The 22,824-nt window shown below is 44.2% G+C and overlaps 4 protein-coding genes across 8 annotated transcripts in view; 1 reads left to right on the plus strand and 3 right to left on the minus strand.

The window, feature by feature from the left end:
• Positions 1–695: 695 nt before the first annotated feature.
• Positions 696–18,405, plus strand: LOC133840232 (lysosomal-trafficking regulator). Its single transcript, XM_062271944.1, has 18 exons — positions 696–999; positions 1,075–1,151; positions 1,214–1,364; positions 2,018–2,128; positions 2,202–4,938; positions 6,759–7,562; positions 7,619–8,061; positions 8,666–9,646; positions 10,260–11,852; positions 13,254–13,424; positions 13,485–14,246; positions 14,556–14,689; positions 14,744–15,497; positions 16,188–16,329; positions 16,388–16,746; positions 16,798–17,699; positions 17,755–18,204; positions 18,266–18,405. Exons 1-18 carry the CDS (start codon positions 838–840, stop codon positions 18,384–18,386), a joined length of 10,854 nt encoding a protein of 3,617 aa, XP_062127928.1. The 5' UTR covers positions 696–837; the 3' UTR covers positions 18,387–18,405.
• A 407-nt stretch (positions 18,406–18,812) lies between these two features.
• On the minus strand, positions 18,813–21,208 carry LOC133840236 (nucleoprotein TPR). Its single transcript, XM_062271953.1, has 4 exons — positions 20,015–21,208; positions 19,788–19,949; positions 19,391–19,728; positions 18,813–19,332 (listed from the first exon to the last, which is right to left on the minus strand). The coding sequence occupies exons 1-4, from the start codon at positions 21,125–21,127 to the stop codon at positions 18,933–18,935; spliced, it is 2,013 nt and encodes a 670-aa protein (XP_062127937.1). The 5' UTR covers positions 21,128–21,208; the 3' UTR covers positions 18,813–18,932.
• A 214-nt stretch (positions 21,209–21,422) lies between these two features.
• On the minus strand, positions 21,423–22,309 carry LOC133840242 (vesicle-associated membrane protein-associated protein A). Its single transcript, XM_062271959.1, has one exon. It carries the CDS (start codon positions 22,207–22,209, stop codon positions 21,517–21,519), a length of 693 nt encoding a protein of 230 aa, XP_062127943.1. The 5' UTR covers positions 22,210–22,309; the 3' UTR covers positions 21,423–21,516.
• Positions 22,310–22,617: 308 nt separating this feature from the next.
• LOC133840233 (NAD(+) hydrolase sarm1) overlaps positions 22,618–22,824 on the minus strand; it is a 45,548-nt gene continuing 45,341 nt past the window's right edge. For all 5 annotated transcript variants that reach the window (XM_062271945.1, XM_062271946.1, XM_062271947.1 and 2 more), the window contains one exon: positions 22,618–22,814. In XM_062271945.1, the coding sequence (XP_062127929.1) occupies positions 22,730–22,814 (85 nt within the window). In that variant the 3' untranslated portion in view covers positions 22,618–22,729. The remainder of the gene's footprint in view (positions 22,815–22,824) is intronic.

Below are 22,824 nucleotides of genomic sequence, written 5' to 3' on the forward strand. Positions count from 1 at the left end.
TTTTTTTGGTTCTGCGGGTAAGGTCTGGTGATTTTTCGCTATGAGCAATTCTAATATAATATATATGTGTAAATAATTTAGAGGGCAGCGTCATCGAAAGGTATTTACGCAGTTTAAAAATTGGAGAACTTGAAGAATATATTTTAAATATGCATATATTATTGTTATTTTGTTTACATTGCAATCTTCTGAGATGTTGTTGTTGTTATAATTGTTGTTGCTGAAGTCGTTGGCCGATAAGAAACCGCGTTTAATTGCTAATTGAACTGAACGGTCAATTCATAAATTATGCACTTTCTATTGATCAAGAAGTCGGCGCATAGAGTTACTCCGCTTATCGTCGCGAATAGAGAAGACGCGCATCACTGCCAGCTGTTTACCCCGTCTCCTTCTCCCGCGCGACACGCCTACAAATGCCGGCTTTGGAGGCGCACTTGACAACAGCAACAGTGCAGTTTGCCATTGGAGCATGGCTATAAATAGCAATCAAATATAGTTTGCCAGCAGAAAGTTTCCATTATATTGCTCGTCCAAATAATAATCAGCTTCACCGGCCTCTGCAGTGTGTGCGCTCTCCTCCTTCTCCTCGGTCGCTCGCTCGACTATCGCGACCACGCATAAAGTCAGTTTCACACACACAAATGCACTCACACACTTTATTTGTACTTGTTTAATTACAGCTGGCAGATAGTCGCTAGTTCGGTGCATTCACATCCATTCGGTCAGTTCACTTGCAGCGCTTATTGCGGCCACAACGTTGCCCGATGCTCGACAATACAGCCGGAATCGTAGCAGCAGCCAGAAGCAGCAGCAGCAGTAGGAAGAGTGTGTTTTGCCATGGCCACCGAGCAGCAGCAGCAACAGGAGAAGGTGGAAGTGGAGGTGGAGGAGGAGGATCAACGTCAACTGTTGCTGCACACATTGAACAGACTTTGGAGCCATTATCTGCACGCTCCAGACTCTGAGGCTGCGGATGATAACCAAGCAGCGAGTGTCAAGGTTTGTATACAACTCAGATATATTATGCTCTTCATTCCCCACATCACTTTCTCACTTATCGCACACTTATTTCAGGAACATTGGCTCTGGCTTTTGCTATACAACTTTCAGTACGTGGATGATCAAACGCTGCAAGATGCCCAGTTCAATAGGTGAACTAATCATTTCTTTCTCATTCTATACATAATCGTATTCATAACTTTGTTGCTTTTAGCAATTTTAATCAGCTGCCAGAGGAGCTGTGTTCATATCTTCTGGAGCAAGTGTATCAAATCATCAGCGCTGCCAAACGGTCGCAGGAATTGGAATCCGATCAGCAGAACAAATGTATCAAGCAACTGCGCAAGCAACACAACCTAGCACAGGTAATAAAATTACAGTTATTATCGGTTTTTATAGATGATTAGAAACTGCTAAACTAATTTATTGTATGATCGCCAAAATACAGAAACTTATTGACACTTAACTTTGGTCAATAAGTTGAAGTAGTTACCTCAAACTATATTACAAAGGTCTAGTAGTCAGGTTCAGACACTTTGAACTAAAAGCGTGTTTTATATGGATATAAATACAATTTATTCATGAGACCTATTCAGATATACATTTAAATCATCGACAATAAGTTTAACAATATACCCAAATATATTGTTATTTATAATATTAAATCCCACAAATTTCATTTTACATTCGTAAAATTGAAAATATTGTCCAAAATCCATATAAATGGATAAATAATAAAAATAAAAATAAATAAAAATAATCTTTTTTAACCACAACATTATAAGGGTAATTTTATGAGTTTAGAATTAGTAAATACTTAACTAAACCTATTTAGAATTTTTATCAGTCAATAAGCTGTATTATTAGAGTCTACTTCAAATTATCTTTAATCTACAATTCAGTATTGAGACATTGGATTTAAATGCGTAATCTTTTTTGTAAATATTTTCCAAATATTATCTGCATTGTAATTCCTCGTGTGATTTCATACTAAATATATATGCCAATTGGATTACAGCTCATACTCAGCACACCCAGCGACTGCAATAAAATACTGGCACTTCGAACTTTCCTCACCAATGGACTGGGTCAGCACTTGCTCGCCTTTCTGCTGCGAGTGCAAATCAAGGCAAGTCAAAGCAGAGATACTCCGAAGTGAAGTCAGCTTATCATTAACAGTTTTGTTTTTGTTTCTTTTGCAGCACATTGCTTCACAGAAGAGCCTCTGTCAGCTGTGCATCAATCTGTTTCCCAATTGCAAATGGAGTGCAGAGAATCCGCCGCTTCAATCACTCACCAGCATTGCACAGTTCATTGGCAGTTTTCACCTGAATTCGCAACGCAACAAATCACGTCGCCAGCAGCAACAACAACAACAGTCACAAGTTCAACAGCAGCCACAACAAGTGCAATTTGCAGTTGAGACAGATTACAATTTTGAGCAGTTTAAAGCTGCCAGCAAGACGAGCGATGAATTGGCTTTGCTGCTTATTCAGTTGCTGACACGTTGCCTCGATGCCGAACAGGAGCCGCAGCTGAGTGTGACTGTGCACAATTTTGCATTGGGACATCTCTGCAGCGGCTGTGTGGAGGATGCCAACGATGCGAACGATGAGATTATCAAATTTGAGTTGCTGCAACTGATCGCACATTGCGTCAACAACTTTTACGTGCACGAGCAACAACCAACAGCCTTGGACTTCAACAGCAACTTTAGTCAGCTGCTCTATGCGCTGGCTGCCAATCGAGGAAGTCCTTTGCTATCGCATGGCATACTCTATCTAATGTTTGGCACGCTGCACAATCTGATCGAACATGGCGCCCAGCAGTTGGGACAAATCGATGTGAAGAACTTTGACAGCTGCTTCGATGTGTTGCAAGAAGCAGCCACCTCAACAACAAGCACTTCGCTGCTATTTCTGCACATCTACAAGCTGCTGTTGCGTCTCACCGATCATCTATCACGTCAGGAGCAACAGCAACAATGTCTCATGGAGAGCAGCACCTCCACTGCGCTGGCCAAGCAGCAGCAACAACAACAGCAGCATCAGCAACCACCGCGCCACAAGCGACAGCGACACAGTCAACTACACTGCTCGAGGCGCTCTCTGAGCTGTTATTTCCAGGGCAAACTGTATCAGCTGCTGCCCAGTCTAGTGCCCGAGCTGCAGGAGCACAGTGTGCGCTCGCTACTGCGCACCGGCAGCTGCTGTTGTCACTACAATGCAGCCAATTATGCCAGCTGCTTACGGTTGGCCACACAACTCTCGGGCAGTTATCAAAAGTGTGCCTACAAATTTCTACACTACAATGTGCTGCACACGATTTTCGTGAAGCGTTCGCCACAGCATTGCAGCGTCTGCGAGGAGAAGCTAAAGTCACCGGCATTTCACACCCAACTATTGAGCATCTACAGGGATAACTATCGACCGCTGCTTAACACCAGCTCCATGCTGCTCTTTCTGAAGCATCTCAAGCACATTGCTTACCTGCTGTCGTATGATCTGGCTGCTGGCATTCTAGCTGAGGTGGCGTTGCCCATCTTCCGGCAATACAAACAGCTCAGCGAGTGCAGCACGAAGTCGCACATCAATCCAGTTAATAAGTTGCCGCGTTTGCAGCTGCCTGGGAGACTCGAGAACTATCGTGTGCTTCACGAATGTCTGAGCATCTTTGTGATGTACTTGAGCGACATTCGGCTGGTGAAGGCGTTCTACAACGAAGAGAACATCGGATACATGCAGGATCTGTTAAGTGTGCCCGAGTTACAACGCGGCGTCTGTGATCTCATCAAGGTGGGCATCGATAACATCGCCTTCCTCGGTGACAACAATCACGAACAGGTTGCCTTGAGTCGACGTCTGATTCAACTGCAACTGAACAGCAGCGATCGCGCCTCGAAGCTATTCCAGGCGCTGCTTCAAAGATGTGCCAAACGTTCGCAGGTTAAATTTTGGCTGGATGATGCAGCAAATACGGCGCTGCTTGAAGGACACAAACCTGTGGATATACTCTATATAACGGCGCTGCAGTGGACGCTCAACTATGAGCTATTAAAGACCAGTCAGCTGTTCTATAATGAATTTGCCAAAATCTACTCGATACCCGTGGAAATGACAGTGGACGACGAGGATGACGAAGAGGAGGAAGAAAAGCTGAAGCTGGAGCAACCACAATTGGGGCAGGAGCAGAAGTTGCGGCATGGTGATAAGACCATCATTGACATACTCAAGCTGAACTACAATGCGCTTAGCTGTTTCCTCATGCTGCCCAAAGCCGCCATCTCAACCGCAACCGCAACGACGACGGCAACTGTGACGCCGTCGTCATCGACGTCGCAGACGCCGCTGCCTCAGCTGCCACGAAATGGGGGCGTTTGTGGCTCAAGTTCATTGGAGGCACTCGTGTCGCATGTACAGCTGCCGTTCAGTAGTGCGCTGGCAGCCTCGACAACGACGACAGCGAGCTCAGACTACGCGGATTCGTCGCTCGATTACGCCGCTGTCATCGATAACTACGCCGAACAGGCAGCATTGCCTTCATTTCTACAACATCTACAGTCCAGTGAACCGGACGAAAGCATTGTGCTCTTCGACATACGCGGAAGCAATCACAGCAACAGCATTGAACCATCTCCCACAACAGCTATCCCACTGGCCACCACCCACTTGACACTCTCCAACGTTGCTGTTGAGGATCAGGTGGCCGCAGCCGGACTAATTAGCAAGCTCTTTAACATTGTGGGCTCGCTTTTTGGTGGCAACGCCACCAGCCCCACGTCCGACGAGAGCGAGCGACGTGTTGCGGCAGAGCCAACTCTCGACATCGATGCTGACTTGTATTGTCTGTACGAATCGAATGGGGAGTGCAAGAAACTGTTGCTAAAACTCTTCGAAGCGACCATGGCCATCTGCATCAAGGGCTTTCAGAACGAAGAAGGTGAGTCTAAGCTGCGTGATAAGTGTGGAGTGTGAGGGTGTGTGATTGGAGCATGAACGTGTTGTCGATTCTACGCTTAAGTGGTTATTATACCCTGCACTCTAAGAGGTGAATAGGGGAGTTTGACTTCATTATCGAATACGACTAAATGAATCAAGTGTGATGATGATACGTAGTAATGCCGACATTAATTCGGTAACCGCAACAATTCTATAATTGTGATTATGTGGGTTAAAGTGTTATTTTTCATATTAAAAGATCTCACTAATATAAATTTATTATTCACAACTAAATATAGAATCTTACAAGTTTTTTTATTATTATTAGAAAAGCAGAACTTTTCTTAATGTAGACGGTTTTTCTCATAAAGTAATGTTGGCGTTGTTGAAAATGCATTGACATTATTTATTATTTCATTCTTTTAAAAACTTATGTGTAATAATTTGGATAAACAAAATTTTATTTTTACGAAAGTTTTATAGTTGCATTTTTTCGTTATGAATTTTGGGTTTCTCTAGTTATTTTTTGTTTATCGTTTTTTAAAAACTACACAACTTCATTTTGTGTTTAATTTTCAACTTTTAGCTCTTACAATTTTTATTGTGCTTTAATAGTTCAGCCTGAGAGTCAGGAGAAACAAACATTTCAGCCTCCTAGCTATTACCTTATGAACTGTGATTGAATAGTTTAGTCTGTCAGTATAAATGTGAATAGATTCGTTTAGAAGTGGTGTAGAAATTTACATACTACAGCATTCATGTGTTCTCTTACCATTTGGGTTATGCCTTTATTATTCAGTTAGTCTGGACAAACAGTTTTATAATATATATCGATTATCAGAAATGTTACACGTTTTAATTTACAATCGGTTTAAGTTGCAGTCTCCTAGCTCTTACTCTTACTATATGAACTGTGTTTAAATAGTTCTGTCGTTGACTCAAGACAAACATTTTAAATAAATAGAATTTCTGCAGAAATTTTGCAAATTTTAACATTTATTTATTAAAAAATCAACCTTCTAAATCTTACCGGTTGGTTTGTAGAAAGATGCTAATTATACAGTTGTGAGATTTTGACTAATGGGAAGAATCCAAAATTGAATTTGACTTGCTTAGCTTTGCATTGATTTCAATTATGATTAAAGAGTGTCTTCTCAAATGAATACCCTTTGATAGACAAGCAAGCTCGGCGACTGTTGCTATAACATTCCGCGGCTAATGCGTTTCCAATGCAATCGACTGAAGATAGGCCAAGAAGCCTTAGAAAAGCCCGTGAGTCGAGAACAAAGCACACAACACACACAGCACTCAGAGCAGATGAGAGGGCAACGATTGTTGTTGTTGCTTCTGTTGTTGCTCTTGTTTGGCGGCGGCTAATAACGGTGCGTTGTGGTTGCCCAAGAGTTAATTATAAGACGAGTCAGTTAGTCGGTGAGTCAGGCAGACGCTGTTTTACTTTTGCGCCATAATACGAAGCGCTTACAACGAACACACCGAGCAGCTGAGATTGAATTTCTCAAACTAAGAGAGAGTGTGTGTGTGTGTGTTGCACACGTTACAGAAATGGATACAGATGCCGGAGAAGGCATTCCACACGTTCCAACAGTAACAACAGAGGCAGCAACACTTTTGCTTTGGCACTCGTCGAACACTGACGACTAACTCCCAACGAACGCTGTTGCAGACGACGCTCCCGCTGATGTGTTTTGCTTTGTTGATGTTTGAGCTAGATAAGATCTAGTCTCGATTCTTATCTAACATCTCGCGCATCCACTCAACCGAATCGACGCGCTTTAATCACATTTCATTTGGTCTTTGCAGTCGAGAAGATGCAGAAGCACCTGCGCAAACTCAAGGCAATCATACTCAGCAACGCCTCAAGCAACTGGTCGGAGCACGGCGAGCAACATGCTCGGGACAACGCTGTCATTCAGACACTACAAACGCTGCTCAAGATTGCCGAGCTGTCGAGCACACACCACAACAACGAACCAGCTGGAGTGGCTGCTGTAAGTGACACGCCCTCAGCGGACTCCACACAACCCCGACCACGTGCGCGTTCCTTCAACAGCGGCAGCGTTGAGCTGCCTCGGCCACAGACCACAGCAGTCAAGCTGCCCGCGAAGAACTCGCTGGCCACACCGCCCACGCCTCGACGTCGCCCCAACTCAAGTGAAGCAGCCATGGGCGCCGATGCTGATTACTTTTCCACACGCGCCTCGCTCAGCTGTGCGGCTGACAGCGAACTTGAGCTGAGCGAGAACGAACAGGATTACTATTTAACAGCAGACGAGGGCTACGAAGCGGATGGCGAAATAGCCGAACTCACCGAATCCGAGTGTGAACTGAATGGTGGAGCTGCTGTGGCTGCCAACGAATCGTGGCTGCCCTTTCAGCCATCGTCGCGTTATCGCAGTCACATCATGCATGAGGGATTGAGTCAGCTGGTGGTGCAAATGCTGGTGGAACTCTCGCTGCTCTGCATGCGCCAACCCGCCGGCTGGACAGAGAGTCTCACACAGCTGGCGAATCGATTGTTTGTCATCAGGGACTACCTCGGTGGACCGTTGTGTCTACTCCAAGGTTTTGCTCCTGTGCTCAGCAGCAGCGATGCCAAGCTGCGGGGTAAGTCTGCAATACTATCAAGAATTTCCCTCAACTAATCTTAATTTCTTTTGCAGAACTCCAGCAATCCATACTAGAGCTAATCAGTCAACTGAATACTCCCGATGTGCTCAACTGTTACTTTGGCATTCTGGCCAGCAAACAGCCGCCAGTCGAGTTGCTAATGCGTCACATGCATCACATTTGCGCCTTCAGTTTGCGCAAAGCACAGCCTTGCATGGAACTGGAGTTTCCCATCACAATCGATGGCAAAATCGTCATCACAGCGGACGCGTTTGTTAGCGAACAGATCGAGCGTGTGCGTCTGCAGCATCAACAGTGTCAGGCCACCACTTTGTTCACACGCGCCGCTTGCATTGTGCCGGTGACACAGACGCGGCTCTGGCAGCCCGATGGACTCACACTTTCGTTGTGGCTGGAGGTTAAAGGTCAGCAATTGCAACGCAGCTTTGCACAGCTCAACGACGACGAGACGCGCTACTCCGGCGAGGATTTGACAGTGAGTGTTGTGTTGATTTTGTTAGCTGTCATTCCAAAGAGATGAAAATTATTATTAGTGGACTGTTCTGAGTTCAGGACAATAAGGATGTGTCAGTATGTCTTAAAATCCAGAGGCTACAAGAGTTACTTATACAGTTACCATATGTACGATGTATAGATCTTATTGTTGAATATTCATGTGCTGAGCTTGATAGCTATTACTGAACGAGTTAAAGCGTATTAATTGTGTGAAGACAATTAATCTACATAGTAAAACTGTAACACGAGTTCAATACTCACACTTCAAAAGTCTGTCTCTTTATTTTCTAATTTATGCATGCTAAAATTATAAGTCTAGTATTGCTGGTACGTTCGTACACTATGTTTCTCGAAAGCCATTTTAAGTCGTTTGATAATAAGAGAAAAAAATGCTAGAGCAGTCCGTAAAAACATCGAATGTTACAGTTTAGAGTATGTCTCGTCAGAAGCTATAAGAGCTGGAGTTACTTATGCTGTGCATATTTTCTTTTTAATTAGTTTATGTAACCTTACAAAAGAATGACATTAATATTACTTATTTCTTATATCAAATTTAGCTAACATTGCCTTTTAATCTCCCACAGAAATCGCATCTCATCTCGCTTGGCAGCAGCGGCGTTATGCTGAGCATCTACATCAGCAACAATCTGCAGTTGGTCTTCGAGATGGTCAAGCCCAGCGAGCAGCTTCCGCAGCGCATCGAGGAACACATTGAGCCAGCTACAAGCACTGAACCCGCCACACAAACAGCGCAATCGAGTGGCAGCTTTCGTCATGCATTAAAGCAGACGAAGATGGCGCTGCTGAACAGCTTTGGACAGATGCATCTGCTCAACGGACATCAATCCTCGGCCGAGGGACATGGCGGCTACTTTGAGGGCGCCTCCGTGCAGCTGCAACAGCTACGTTTGCCACGCAACAAGTGGCTGCATTTGGTGTTTGGACTGCAGCAGCAAACGGATGGCTTGCAGGTGACCATCTGCATGGATGGCCTCGAGCAGCACACGCTCAACATGCCGTTCCACAATCTACAACTTGCAACACGTTCGCACAGCTTCCAAATGCTCGCCGTGGGCGAAGGCATTCCCGCCAAGGCGGGCAACGGCAATAGCAACAGCAGCTCATCGCGATCCACGCTCGATGGCTCGGCGCCTCGCTATGCGCTGTCCAATCTGGTGCTCTTCAAGCGTCGTCTAGTTGAGCGCAATCTAATGCTTAATCTGACCGCGATGGGCCCGGATTTTACCGAATTTACGCAGTGCCAAGTGGCCAACTGGAAACCCAACTATGGCTACGTGCAGCTCAACAAACTGACGTCTGCCTCGTTTGGAAATCATGCGGACTGCATGAAGCTGCTGCGGCAAGCAAGGGTTTTGGTCTACTCCGCCCAGCAACCTGATCTTGTGATGTGCTATGACACCAGCCAAGAGCTGGACATGTCCAGCTATGGTTGCCCGCAGGGACATATGCTCTATGGCGAGCTTCTGCAGCACCATCCACAAACGCTGCAGACGGCGGTGCTGCTCAACGGAGGACTCTCCACGATGCTTTATCTCTTTGCTAGGGTAAGTTACATCAGTATTAGAGATGCAAAAAGTATTTATCTTTGAAACTATCGAAAGTATTTGAAATTGTTTGATGATTTTGAAATCTATTGAAACTTTTTTATATATTATTATCACCTCAATATTGTGGAAATATTATACTTTAGGAATTTGCTGTTCATGTCTGATGTGAAATGTACATACAAATTTTGTAGATATGTAAATGCCTTCATAAGTAATTATGTTTTAGGATTAATTTATCATTTAATTGAATGTCTTGGAAGATATGCAACTTTGTTGTGCTCTAAGAAATGCCTTAAATAGAGTTGAATGATTGGTCTCAAATTCTCTAATACCAGATTAGATAATTTCAAAGATTAATCAAATTATTATCACATCATGGAAGTATCTTTAACTTTAATTACAAAGTCGGTGAACATTATTTACTTTATTTTTACACGCTCACTTACTATATTATATTCAAATTTTGCCAATTATACCTTTACTCTCAAATCAAGTCTCTACAATAAACAAAAACATCGATATTAGTTGATAGTACTTTGATGTTACAGCTCTATCTGATAGATCTAGCAATTCTCTGTATTCATCCAATTAACACACTTTTCCCTTGCAGATCGTTGAGCTCTCCAGCACAGCCAATACTCAAGCTCTTGCCTTGGATCTGCTGCTGCAGCTGGCACACTCGGATGCGCAGCTTTACACGGAGTTTCTGCGACAGGATTACCTCGCACTCATAGGCTATGTGATCAAGTCAGAGCGCTGTTCCAAGGACGTGCAATTGCTGCGCAGCATTGTGAACAATGCCTGCTCACAGCCACTCATAAGTCGACGAGGCGATGGACTGCATGTGAATGACAACACAACAGCCTGTCTGGTATATCCACGCCTGCTGCTGGCCGTGCTGCAACGCTACTCGGACTGGCATCGCTCGGGAGCCACGCACTCCGATGTGCTGGACATGCTGTTCCGCTCGATACTCGCGCTGAGTCGCGACAAGCATCCGCAGCGGGATTTCAACATGGAGCAATTGCAGAACTCGGGCTTGTTACGAGCTCTGCTCAATCTGTGCAAAGTCTATGTGATAGAATCACCCAATCCGGTTCACATCTCGCCCTATGCCGCCGAGTGCTTTGTGCAGATTCTCGCGGTGTTTGCTGGTTCGCCACCAGCACCTTCGCTGCTGGACGAGATGATGAAGCTGCTGCTGTTGCTGCACAAGCCAAGCGAATGCTATGTGACGCATGATCGCAGCAATTTTTACTTTCTGCTAACTCCGCAGTTGCCTGTAAAGGAGCGTTCGCTGGTGGCGGCCAATCTCAGTCGGGTGACAACCTCGTTCCGCCGTCAACCGCAACCAGCGACACAAGAACTGGATCCAGAGCGTGCTGAGCGCATAAGGCGACTGAGAAGACTTCACAACTCGAATTCAAGCTACAAGCGTGCGCTCAACGAACTGGAGGACCAGCTGGAACAGATGGCCGACTGCTCCAATCTCAACAAAGCCGCGTTGCGCCTTTTGAGTCCCGTGGAGGCAACGCGTTGGCGTCAACGCTTCAAGCGTCGTCATCCCAGCACCAGTCAAAGCCCAAAGCGCAGTCCGCTGAAGGTCGCCCGACGTCGTGGTCACTCGCATCCCAGCAAACAGTGGCAACCCACGGGCCACAGCACGCCAAGCTCAGCGCAAATGACGCCGCTGCCCAATCGCAAGACAGACTTCTACGATCAACCGGGAATTGTGACGCTGCAACAGCGTTTGCTCACGCTGCTCAAAGACTTTCTATGCCTGCTGCCAGACTCAGCAGTGGATGAGGTGCTGCGTCACTATGTCAAGCTAGAGTTTCTGCTGGTGCTCGCCAATCAACGCAGCTGTGCAGTGCGCACAGCCATCGTTCAGCTGCTGGCGGTGCTCACCAAGCGTTTGCCATCGGCAGAACTTGTTGCTGCCTCCAAGCAATTATATCCATTGCATTTGGCCAATCAGCTGACCATTCATGGCAGCGATGTGGCGATGTTTGAGGCGTGTCTGTCGTGGGTGACGGATCTCCACGGCAGCCTCGATGACATGTGCAGCAGCGAGGTGTCGCTGGCCATTCGTCAGCGCTTCGGTTTGCAATCCTTGCTGGCCATCTCGATGGCCATGGGCAACAACAGTTGGCACAGCGAACCGCAACGGGTCTTCAAGGCGCTGCTTCGATTGTATCTGCAGGTGAGTTTTGTATTTATAGTAATAAGTGTGTAACTGGCTCACAGAACTATCAATCAGTGCAACCTGATGGGACCATGTGGCTTACAGTATAGCTGTTAAAGCTATGATGATAATAACAAGGTTTTTATACCCGCTACCCATAGGGTAGAAGGGTATTATAACTTTGTGCCGGCAAGAAATGTATGTAACAGGTAGAAGGAGGCATCTCCGACCCTATAAAGTATATATATTCTTGATCAGCGTCAACAGCCGAGACGATATAGCCATGTCCGTCTGTCCGTCCGTCCGTCTGTCCGTATGAACACCTAGATCTCAGAGACTATAAGAGATAGAGCTATAAATTTTTTTTCGACAGCATTTGTTATGTTTGCACGCAGATCAAGTTTGTTTCAAATTTTTGCCACGCCCACTTCCGCCCCTGCAAATCAAAAAAATCGAATAACAAGCGTAATTTTAAAGCTAGGGTTACGAATTTTGGTATATACGGTAATAACTATAGTAGTTATGATCCCTGAATTTGGTTGCGATCAGAAAAAAATTGTGGAAGTTATTAAAGAAATACTTTTGTATGGGCAAAAACGCCTACTTACTAGGGGTCTGAGTTGCTTTGGCGGACAATCTGGTATATTGTGCCGTCTATGGTATATTTTAAATGCGGCACTATATCGATATACCACATATACCATTTGGTATATTTTTAGTATTTTTGCAGTATATTTGGTATATTTTGAGAATAATACCGCAAAATATATTGCTTTTATTCAAAATGGGTAGCGGGTATCTCACAGTCGAGTACACTCGACTGTAGCTTTCTTACTTGTTTATAATGAAACTGAGAAAATTAATCTAGTTTCAAATAATAACATTCACAATCAGCTTAAATAATGCCAAATTTTACATATTATTTATTACAAAATTCAATTTATTGAGATTCTTTTATATAATATTACTCATTGCAACAATCAATGAATTGAATTTCTTTGTTTGAAAAACTAAAAAAAATTAATGAATTGAGATAGTAAAAAAAAAACAGCACTGTGATTTTAATTTGATTAGAGTGAACATAAACGATTACTATATTATTTGATGCCATACAAAGCAAAAGAGAAAATATCGCAATGTAATTCGTAACACGATCAGAATACAAAATACATATTTACAAATTTTATCTTAAAAAAAAAAAATGAAATGTGTTCCTATTTGTAATTCGATCAAAGGGGACTTCAACAATTACTACTTTTATATTTTGTTATTAAAAAGTAAATGAATTTTAAATTCAATAATCGACAAATCTGGAAATATGTTTCCTAACAATAAATATTATATTTTTATTTAAAATATTTTTATAAATAAACATATCATATATGACTATATCTTAAACTGTATTTCTTCTCTTCACAGAATGCCGATGAGCAGCTGAGTCTAGTGGATGCGGGATTGCTGCAGTGTGCAGTAAAGGCGTTGCATCAGCTTTACTCTCTACGCTTGGGACAACCCAACATGGATCAATCCATCGTAGAGCTACTTGGGGGCATAGGCGAACGTGCATTGAAGTCTGTGGGGCAAATCAATGTGAGTAGATGTTGTAACCACTTTAATACATTGAACCTAATCTCTATAATTCTTCGACAGCTGGTGTGGGACATACTGAACATGCTGTCCTTCTACCAGGACAAGCAACCAGCGTTGATTGTGCGCAGCTTTCGCACAGTTCAAGCGCTGCTGCAGTTGCAGTGGCTCAACATGTTCTTCGAGGCGTGCGAGGGCAACAAGAAGAGCTATCGCTTGAGGAGCAGCCTGCCCGACTGTTCGCTCAGTGCCACCGAGTGTCGCACTCGCATGGAGCTACTCATCGATCGCAGCACACAGTTCTTCACCGGCAGCGGCTGCGTTGCCAATGGAAATACCAACAGCAGCAGCAGTAGCTATGTGGCCAGCAGCCCAGAAGTAGCGCTCTTCGAGCTGCTCGTCTCTTATGGCATTGCGAACAATCAGCGTTGCAACAACTTTATTGCCTGGGGATTGCAACCGTCGCGTCCGCGAGATTTACGCGCTTACATTGTGGATGCTTTGTGGCGCACTTGTCAGGATGAGTTTCAAAGCGCCATCATTTGCGATGGCAAGATGATCAAAGCGCTGCTGTGGCTCAGCCTCATGGAAGACATCAAGCCACCCATTGAAAATCTGTCGCCACTTTGTCAGGCGCTGGGCATCAAGGAGAACGACTCCTCGTGGAATCTGGTGAATGAGATTCAACGACTCGAATTAAATCGCAGCAGCTTGGCAGGCAAGCAGAAGCAGCTGCTCGAGAAGACGCTCTACAAGTTTGAGCCGCTGGTGCAGCACTGCATCGACACTTCGATGGTGACCACGAGGAGAGTAGCTGAGCTTCAGGTGAGTGTTAAACACATGCTCTTCTTCTAATAGTAGAAAGTACATAAAACGGTTTCATGGATATTTAAGCCACACACGTTTTGCGGTTCCCTTAAATCAAACACAAATAAATTGCATCTTAATTATAGGAATGGAAATAGCTTAAAAACTTCCCAGAATATGCATATATATTAAGAATACTAAAAGAGCTTTAGTTTCTCAATATGTATAAAGCATATTTTCAATCATTGAAATTTCCATTGTAATTGGATCATACAATAAGACAAGGTTTTCTCAAAATTAATTCACTCTGTTTATGTCTGCTTACAGAATGCTGAGCGTAAGCTGCTGATGTGTCACATGAAGGACTACGATGACACCTACACGTACACCAAGTGGCTGGAGATTATACGCCGCATGACACACGAGGGTGCTCCATGGCACTGCAGCGAACGCGCCGAGTGGTAAGCAAATGAGTTCGTCAATCTTATCAAGCAATAACATTCTTTCCCTTGCAGCTCTTGGGAACTCGACGACACCGAAGGACCATCGCGAGTGCACACGCGATTGCGACGTTGTCACCTGGAGATCGATCGCAGGTTCTTCATGAACGACTATTGCCCTGGGCAGGGACAACGTGAGGATCTGGAGCAGTATACACGACCGCTGGACTATCTGATAGCCAGCTATGATCAGCAATTGAACATATCGCTCAACTCGCAGATACTCTACAATTTCGCGGCAAAGTTTCTGCCGGTGGATGGGGAGATCGATGGCGAGATTATCATCACGGATCTGAAGCTATACTTTCTGGCCACATATCGTTGTAAATACTTTAACGTCAACTGTGATATATCGAACATTACTGAGATCTGGCTGAAACGCTATCAACACCAGGAGAAGGCATTCGAGATTCTTCTGGACACGAACAAATCGCTCTTCTTTTCGTTGCAAAACGCCGACGACTGGAAGATCATGCGCGAGGTATTCTGTGATAAAATTGTGACCATGCCGGACAATAGCAAGGTGCTGGCCATCACGCAACAATGGCGCGAAGGCCTGCTAACCAACTGGGAGTATCTGATGACACTCAACCAGATTGCTGGACGCACCTACAACGATCTCATGCAGTACCCGGTATTTCCTTGGGTGCTGGCTAACTACAAATCGGAGATGCTTGATCTCCGGCTGCCGCAGAACTTTCGAAAACTACCGCGACCCATTGCCGTGCAGCTGGAAGAGAATGAGCAGCACTACATCAGCAATTACACGGTGAGTAGTCGGAGCGGAGCAAGGAGTATTATAAGTAATTTAGCAACTACAACACACACAGCACACATTGAAGTTGGCAAAGCGCTACTTAAAAGAAAAGGAGCAGTGGCATTAGTGGCTGTATTAATCTAATTATTAGCAAACACATTATTCTGTCAGTTTTTTTTGCTTTTATAATTGTCAAGTGAAGTATTCATTTAAAAGTCGATATGGTCTCGACGATATGATTATTATACCTTGTGCTTCAATTTCCCTCACTTTTTTTAAAGCAATATTAAAACAAAAGATATCAAATATCAGATATTTGTTATAGAAAATTAGTGCAATATTTGCATATAACTTGTATAACTTACAAATTAGAAAAGATTTATTTAGAATGATAATTAAAATACCAATTAAATAGTTTGTTTTATAATTTAATCAGATATGAGTCGAGTACTTCTTTTACTGTGTCTCTTTACAAAGTAAAAAAAAAGAAATAAATTTAGCTAGAATTCGCTTCCGTAAGCTTAGTGTCTTAATTTAAAGGTGGAACTACATTTTGTTGAACACTATAATTTTCACAATTTTGATCATTCCTAATCTTATTTGCCATCAAAAACCTTAAATCTGTTGAGCTATTTATAAAAAATGTATTTATCAATAGTAATGTTAGTAATTACCATCAATTGTGTGCCTTCTTTTCTGCAGTACATCGATAGCACCAACACGAACATGGGCTCGCTGATACTGAAGCCGTATCACTACAGTTCCCATTACTCCAACTCTGGAACCGTGTTGCACTTCCTCGTTCGTGTGCCGCCTTTCACAAGCTACTTTCTGCGTTATCAAGGTGACATTTCTATTATCAATTGTTGGTTAGTTCTTATTCTTTTGTTATTACTTTTCAGACAACAACTTTGATCTGCCGGATCGCACATTCCATGCGCTGAACACCACCTACTGTCTGGCCAGTCGCGATAGTCCCACCGATGTCAAGGAGCTGATACCCGAGTTCTTTTGTCTGCCTGAAATGTTTGAGAACTTCGAGCGTTTCAACTTCGGTTGTCGACAGAATGGCGAACGTGTTGAAGATGTGGCATTGCCTGCTTGGTGTCAACGTGATCCACGACTCTTTGTGCTCATACATCGACAGGCGCTGGAGTCGGAATTGGTGCGCAATGATCTGCATCATTGGATTGATCTGATCTTTGGGTACAAGCAAACAGGCGAGAGCGCCATCGAGGCCATCAATGTATTCCACCCAGCAGTAAGTTTAAAGTTTTAAAGCAAGTTATTTTTCTCATGGCAACCTTTGCAGACTTACGCTGTGTTCCTGGACTCGGAGATCAGTGATCCCATTGAGCGCGAGGCGGTCAAGACAATGGTGAAAACATACGGACAAATGCCGCGACAGCTGTTCAAATCGCCGCATCCTTCGACCAAGGCTCTGGATTACTCTTTGGTAGACACGCCCATTGTTAACCAGGTGAAGGGACTCCGCTGGGGCGTCTATGTGGGCTCGCCGCAGCTGAAGCCACCCTCGTGGGCCAACATACACAAACTGCCCGGCACCGAGAATCTGTTCAGCTTCAGCAACACGAATGTGGTCTATGCGCTGCCACCGCGAGCTGGCGTCATGCAAGGCGCTGAGCCGGATACTTACAATGTCATCTCGTGGGGCTACGACGATCGCATTGTGCGCATCCAGCCGCTGAATAAACCACAGGCCAAGCCCAAGAATCTGCTGCACAATGGCAGCTTCGATGACATCACCGCCTGTGGCTGCGATGTGAATTGCAATCAGCTGTGGTTCGGACACAAATCGGGACGCATTAGTGTCTACAAGTGTGCCAGCAGCATGGACGCACAACAGCGCACCAGCACCAAGAGCCGTCAGAGCTATGTGCGTGGTCTGCGTCTGTCCTACAACTCGGCTTTCCGCAAGATGACCTCTAAGAGTTCGGTGCCCGGCACAGCGCTCGATGTGTCCGATGAGTCGAGTAATCTGCATGCTACGCATTCAGCTGCTTCGGTAGCTTCATCGGGTGGTTCTTCGTCGAGTGATGCACTGCAACGCGATGGCGCTGATCTTAGTTGGTTGGGTCCTACGTTGCTGGTAAGGCACACTGATGAAATCACCTGCATAGCACTCTCGGTGGAGTTCAAGCTGGCCGTCACAGCTGGACGCGATGGCATCGCCGTCATCTGGGATCTCAATGAGTAAGTTTGGTTATTAACACAATATATATAATTGATTAATCATTCCAATTTGCAGTTGGAGCTATGTGCGCACCATTGCGCGTCCCGCAGAGATACATCAATCGCCCATCACACACGTCGCCATCAGTCCAACTCTGGGTGATATTGTCACGGTACACACGCTGCCTCAGCAACCAGATGCCAATGCTGTGGCTGTCGCTCAAGCCAAGCCAAGCGCAGCGGATGAATGCTTCGAGGTGACAGAGGAGAGTCTGGATGATTTTGTCAATGTCAACATCAATCCTAATGGCAAATCCATTTTACGACTGCACTCTGTGAATGCTCGCTATGTGCAGCATCTGGTGCACGAGGATCGCATTCAGGCTGTGTGTTATTCCTACATCAAAGAGGGCGTTGGCGTCAACGTGATTGCCACCGCTGTGGAGGGTGGCTTTGTGCGCTTCTGGTCCAGTTGGAACTTGGCATTTGTGAGCGAACTAACCACAGGCACTTCGCCCATTCGCAGGTAAGTCCAGAGAACATATAAAGCCAAGAAACTCGTTAAACTTAATGCACTTCATTCACAGCATTTGCTACTCTACGCATCAGCATTTGGTGGTGCTCACGAGAGAGTCGCACATACAGGTCTGGGAATCGGAGGGACTCTATGGCAATGCGCCCAAATTTCCCCAGATTGCCTACAAGTGAACAACAAAAGTAACAAGCTAATAAAAATTCACTCAACCGAAAGCATATCAATGACAAATCCATCAAACAGCATAGCTACTAAATCAAAGCGAATCGTAATCCTAAATTTAATCAAAAAATACTTTTTACTGGCTTCGAGTTACATATATACAATATACATACATATACTATATACATTATAAACGCAATTAGCCTTAAGTTCATAGAGCTGTATAAAATACAATTTTCCACCAGACAGTTTGCTAACACCTCAAAACATAATACAAACTTAACCAAGTGACGATGGCATCTCTGATCAAGGGCAGAGAAGAAGATACAATGCTTCTCTTTGCTACTATCATCATAACTAACCAAAAGGCAGAAGATTCAACTCGTCTGCCCTTTCCTTGCCTTCAATTGTTGATATTATCAATAAATAAAATGCACTTTTTTACAATGACTAAACAATTTACTTTCCATAGACAAAAGTACAAAAATAGAAGCCACATCTGTGACTACATCTACAGCTAATTAATTACAATCTTATACATCAATCTTTTGGCTTCGTCAGGCTTTCCAGGGCGGCGGCTTTGGCACGTTGCTGGCATTGCGCTTCTGTTGTTTGGCGGTCTGCTTTGCAGTCAGCGCTAGAATCTGATCGAGCTTATCGAAATCACTGGGCGATTTGCTTAATAACAGCTCAATGTATGCCTGCAACTTGTCCATGGGCGATGATGGATCCTTCTTGCCCACTACATCTAAGTTGTTCTTTTCCGTATTGTTGCTGCGCTGCGTTTTGCTCGACTTTGGCGTGTCCGCGTAGTGACGTGCATTATTCAAATCGGGAGACTCGCTATCTGTTTCACCTCCCGAAATCTGAAATGTCTGATTGGGTGAGGTAAGAATAGCCAAAGCCTGTTGCCACTGTGCCTCCATCACGCCGTGCAGCTTTTCCGCAATATCCGCACTGAAAAGAATCGAATTTAGTAAACAATTGAAGCAATCATTAATTAAATCTAAATTACCGCTTGTTTTTGTAGCCGCTGAGCTTGAATTCGAGTTCTTCAATCTTCTTAGAAGCATTTGCCAGTTGAAGACGATACAGTTCCACCTCCTCGTTGTGCTTCTCTTGGATGAGATTCAATTCCTGATTGTTCTTTTCGTTTATCATCTCCAGCTGCTTCACAGCGCGCTCAGCTATTAAACGTTCTCTTTCACGTGCTTCTGTCTTTAGAGTCTCCTCCACTTTGTCGAGCTGAAGCTGAAACTCTTGTAGCTTCTTGGCCACAACATTTTCCAGTTGCTGCTGATAATGCTGCTTCAACGATTTCTGTTGTATATCGAGTTTTTTCTTGAGATTCGTCTGCAAATTGAAAGCAATTGATTATAGAATTGTTTATTTTGTAAACTGTTTGGACCGACCTCAGTCTCAGTTAGATTGGCCAGCGCTTCTTGTAGAGACTTGCGCTGTCCCTCGAGCTGATCAGCACGTGTCTTTTGCTTTTGATGATACTCCTGCAGCATTTCCTTCTGCTGGCGTAATGTTGAACTCTCCTTTTCCAGCTCTTCAATGCGCGCCTTGAGCTGTCGAGGAAATAAAATGTATGACTTGACTTCTTATAATGGAATCTACAATTTAGTAGTTGTACCTTCTCTTGCTGATAATCCACCTTGGCGAATCTGTCCCGCAGCTTGTTTAGCTCGCCATGCGACAATTCCTCGGCTCGTCGACTGCTTTGCAGCTGCAGTTCCAGCTGCTCTTGGGCATGCAAAGCATCGCTCGCCTGTCGCTTGCTGCGCTCCACCTCCGCCTCAAGTTTCTCGGTCCGCTCTTGAAATTTGGTAGCCAGACACATGGCCTGCGCCAACTCATGCTGCAGAGCATCACAACGCACCAGAGTATCTCCACGTTCCACTTCCTGCTTGTGCAGGGAGTCCCGCAAATGCTGCACCTCAAAGTTAAGCGTCTTCGTCTGTTGTTCCGCCTGCTGCAGTGCGGCATCTTTACTGCGATCCACTTCCACGGCCACAGAGATTCGCTGCTCATACTCCAGCAGCTGCGTTTGCAGATTCTGCACCATTTTCTCCAGATGCTGCCGTCGCAACTGCTCCTCCTTCAATGAACTGCTTGCCGCTGCAGTCGATGCATTATTTGCTATAACTGTACCTGCCATATTGCTGCTTTTGCCCCACAGATCACTCAGACTTATCAGTCTGGGTTCGGTTACAGAGGCTCCTAAACGTATGCTGGGCAAAGAAGTCGCCGCCGGCTGTGATTCCTGAGCTGAGGAGCCACGCATCCGCAAATAATCGTCGCTGTGATGTTGCTGATGTTGTGGCTGCCAAGCATTCTGATCTTCCAGATAATGATCGATCTCATGCAGCAGGTTGTCCTCGGGTCGACGCACGCCATTCTTGGGTGTAGAGTGCACCACGCCATGGAGCTCACGCTGCTGTTTGCTGCCCAGCGCAGTGCGCACAGTGCTCGATGAGATTGTGGACAGATCGGAGGGAGCGTCGAAGCGACGCTCGTCATCGAGTTCGATGTTTTGCAGGCGTGCGTTGATGTGATTCAGTTCCGTCTTTTTGCTGGGCATCAAAAATTGATATGCAGCTGTCGTCGGCACTGGAGGCGGAGGCATTGCAAGTGCATCTGCCTCAACATCTGCCGCAGTTGCAGCTGCGGTTGGCATCATTTTAGAATAGTAATTTGGTGGTATCAGCAACAATAGATCGGTGTCGTCCGTATCGGTATCACTCATCACTTAAACATAGTCAATTTGAAATAATTAAACTAAATTATTTTTAGCAAATATAAAAATTTAAATAGCCAAGCGAAACAAGCGCTCTTTATGGTTGCTATGACTGCACGTAAACATAAGGGTTGCCACTCGATTTGACTAAATTAAGCAGTCAGGCTACGCTACTTACATATGTGGCAGCGCAAACAGTGCTGCCACTCTTGCCAACTGACTGAAGGTGGTTGGCAACAATTCACTCCAAAATAAGCGCATGTGGCAACGCGACGCGTATGGCGAAAAAATGTGAAAACGCGAATTTGAATTTTTTTTAAGGTTTATTTTTAACAATTACGCGTGTGCAATGTGTTCTGGTGTTAAAAGTGCGTTATTAAAAAGTGATTCTCATCGATTTACATATAATTTGTCTCATACATGAAGTAGGCTATGAAAGCGAACATCATTGTGAGTATAACGTAGAGCACCTTGTTCCTCTTCTTCTTTTGACGAATTATTTGTGCATTCACCTTGTCGAGAGCCTCGACTTTTTGCGACAGCGTCTTGCGCTCCTCCTCCAATTCGTGGACTTGGCTCAATAGATTGGCCAGTGGATCACTCTCTTCCCTATCCACATTGCCCTCCATACTGTCGACCAAATTAATCGGAGATCTTAATAATGCCTCTGTCAACGTAGTGTTCTGTTCAACAAATTTGATTTTAATTTTGATTTCATTGACCTTAGCAGGATCAAGGTTGCGCCAATACTGATGCAAATCCGGCACTTCACCATCTATGGTGGTAGCCAGCAATAGAAACTTGTGGCGTTGCGTATTTTCATTCTCCGTTAATGGATGTACGAATATATCAATATTGCAGGTTTCTCCCGGCTTCACAACACCCACATTTGGGCGCACAAAGAAGAGGCGTGGCGTTGTGGTCTTCAGCTTGAAGGCCATGCGCAACTTCTTGCCAGGATTGTGAACCAATAACTTTTTGCAGATAGCTCGATTAAATGGTCCCTCTAACAACAACTCCTCGGGGGGATCAACGATCAGAACGCCTTCGCTTGTGTTCATTGTCAATTCTTTTTTAGTAGAAATTGTCATTTGTTGAAAAATTCTTTTTTGTTTGTGGTAAAACTATTTTTTTTTTGTTTTCGTTAAAATTAAAATGTGATTGAAACAAAATATTCTCACCAACTGAATATCTACATAATAAAGTGCTGACCGTGCATTAAAAATCTTTTCACAGTGTACTGTGTTTCTAAAATTTTGTTTATCAGTAATATTTTTCTATCAAAGAATTAATTGAAATGTAATAATCGTCGATTTGATTGAATTATTAAGTCATCTAAAAAACTATATTTTTTAATTAATTAAAATTTATTTCTGTTATCTTTTTAAAGTTAGATTAATATATTAAGAAGAATAAGTATTCAGTCCTTCAGTCCCAGAAACTTATTTTATAATCTCTTTAAATTATTCCCAAACACAACTAAAACACTATAATATATGTAGCTTTTTCGTTATTCGTGGAGTATTTAATTCGTTTTCTTTTTTGTATTTACAGGTTCGTTTCGATAAAATTCGGGTAAGTTCAAGTTTCGATTCATATCGTATTGGCTTTCTACCAAAATATCATTCGTCCTGCATTCGGGGACGTTGCCTTCGAGAGGATTATATCCGAGAGTTCCTCGTCCTCCAGATCGTTGCTATGCACCA

This window comes from Drosophila sulfurigaster, chromosome 3, assembly GCF_023558435.1.
Source record: "Drosophila sulfurigaster albostrigata strain 15112-1811.04 chromosome 3, ASM2355843v2, whole genome shotgun sequence".
Classification (NCBI taxonomy): Eukaryota; Metazoa; Arthropoda; class Insecta; order Diptera; family Drosophilidae; genus Drosophila; species Drosophila sulfurigaster.

What these genes read in the sequence shown, in the direction of transcription:
- LOC133840236 (XM_062271953.1), bottom strand. Translation starts at nt 21,127, where the DNA reads ATGAGTGATACCGATACGGACGACACCGATCTATTGTTGCTGATACCA. An exon ending in CCAATCTAACTGAGACTGAG is followed by an intron (nt 19,729 to 19,787) that starts GTCGGTCCAAAC and finishes TTCAATTTGCAG; the next exon opens with ACGAATCTCAAGAAAAAACT. An exon ending in AGCGGCTACAAAAACAAGCG is followed by an intron (nt 19,333 to 19,390) that starts GTAATTTAGATT and finishes GATTCTTTTCAG; the next exon opens with TGCGGATATTGCGGAAAAGC.
- LOC133840232 (XM_062271944.1), top strand. Translation starts at nt 838, where the DNA reads ATGGCCACCGAGCAGCAGCAGCAACAGGAGAAGGTGGAAGTGGAGGTG. An exon ending in CAAGATGCCCAGTTCAATAG is followed by an intron (nt 1,152 to 1,213) that starts GTGAACTAATCA and finishes TGTTGCTTTTAG; the next exon opens with CAATTTTAATCAGCTGCCAG. An exon ending in AGCAACACAACCTAGCACAG is followed by an intron (nt 1,365 to 2,017) that starts GTAATAAAATTA and finishes ATTGGATTACAG; the next exon opens with CTCATACTCAGCACACCCAG.
- LOC133840242 (XM_062271959.1), bottom strand. Translation starts at nt 22,209, where the DNA reads ATGACAATTTCTACTAAAAAAGAATTGACAATGAACACAAGCGAAGGC.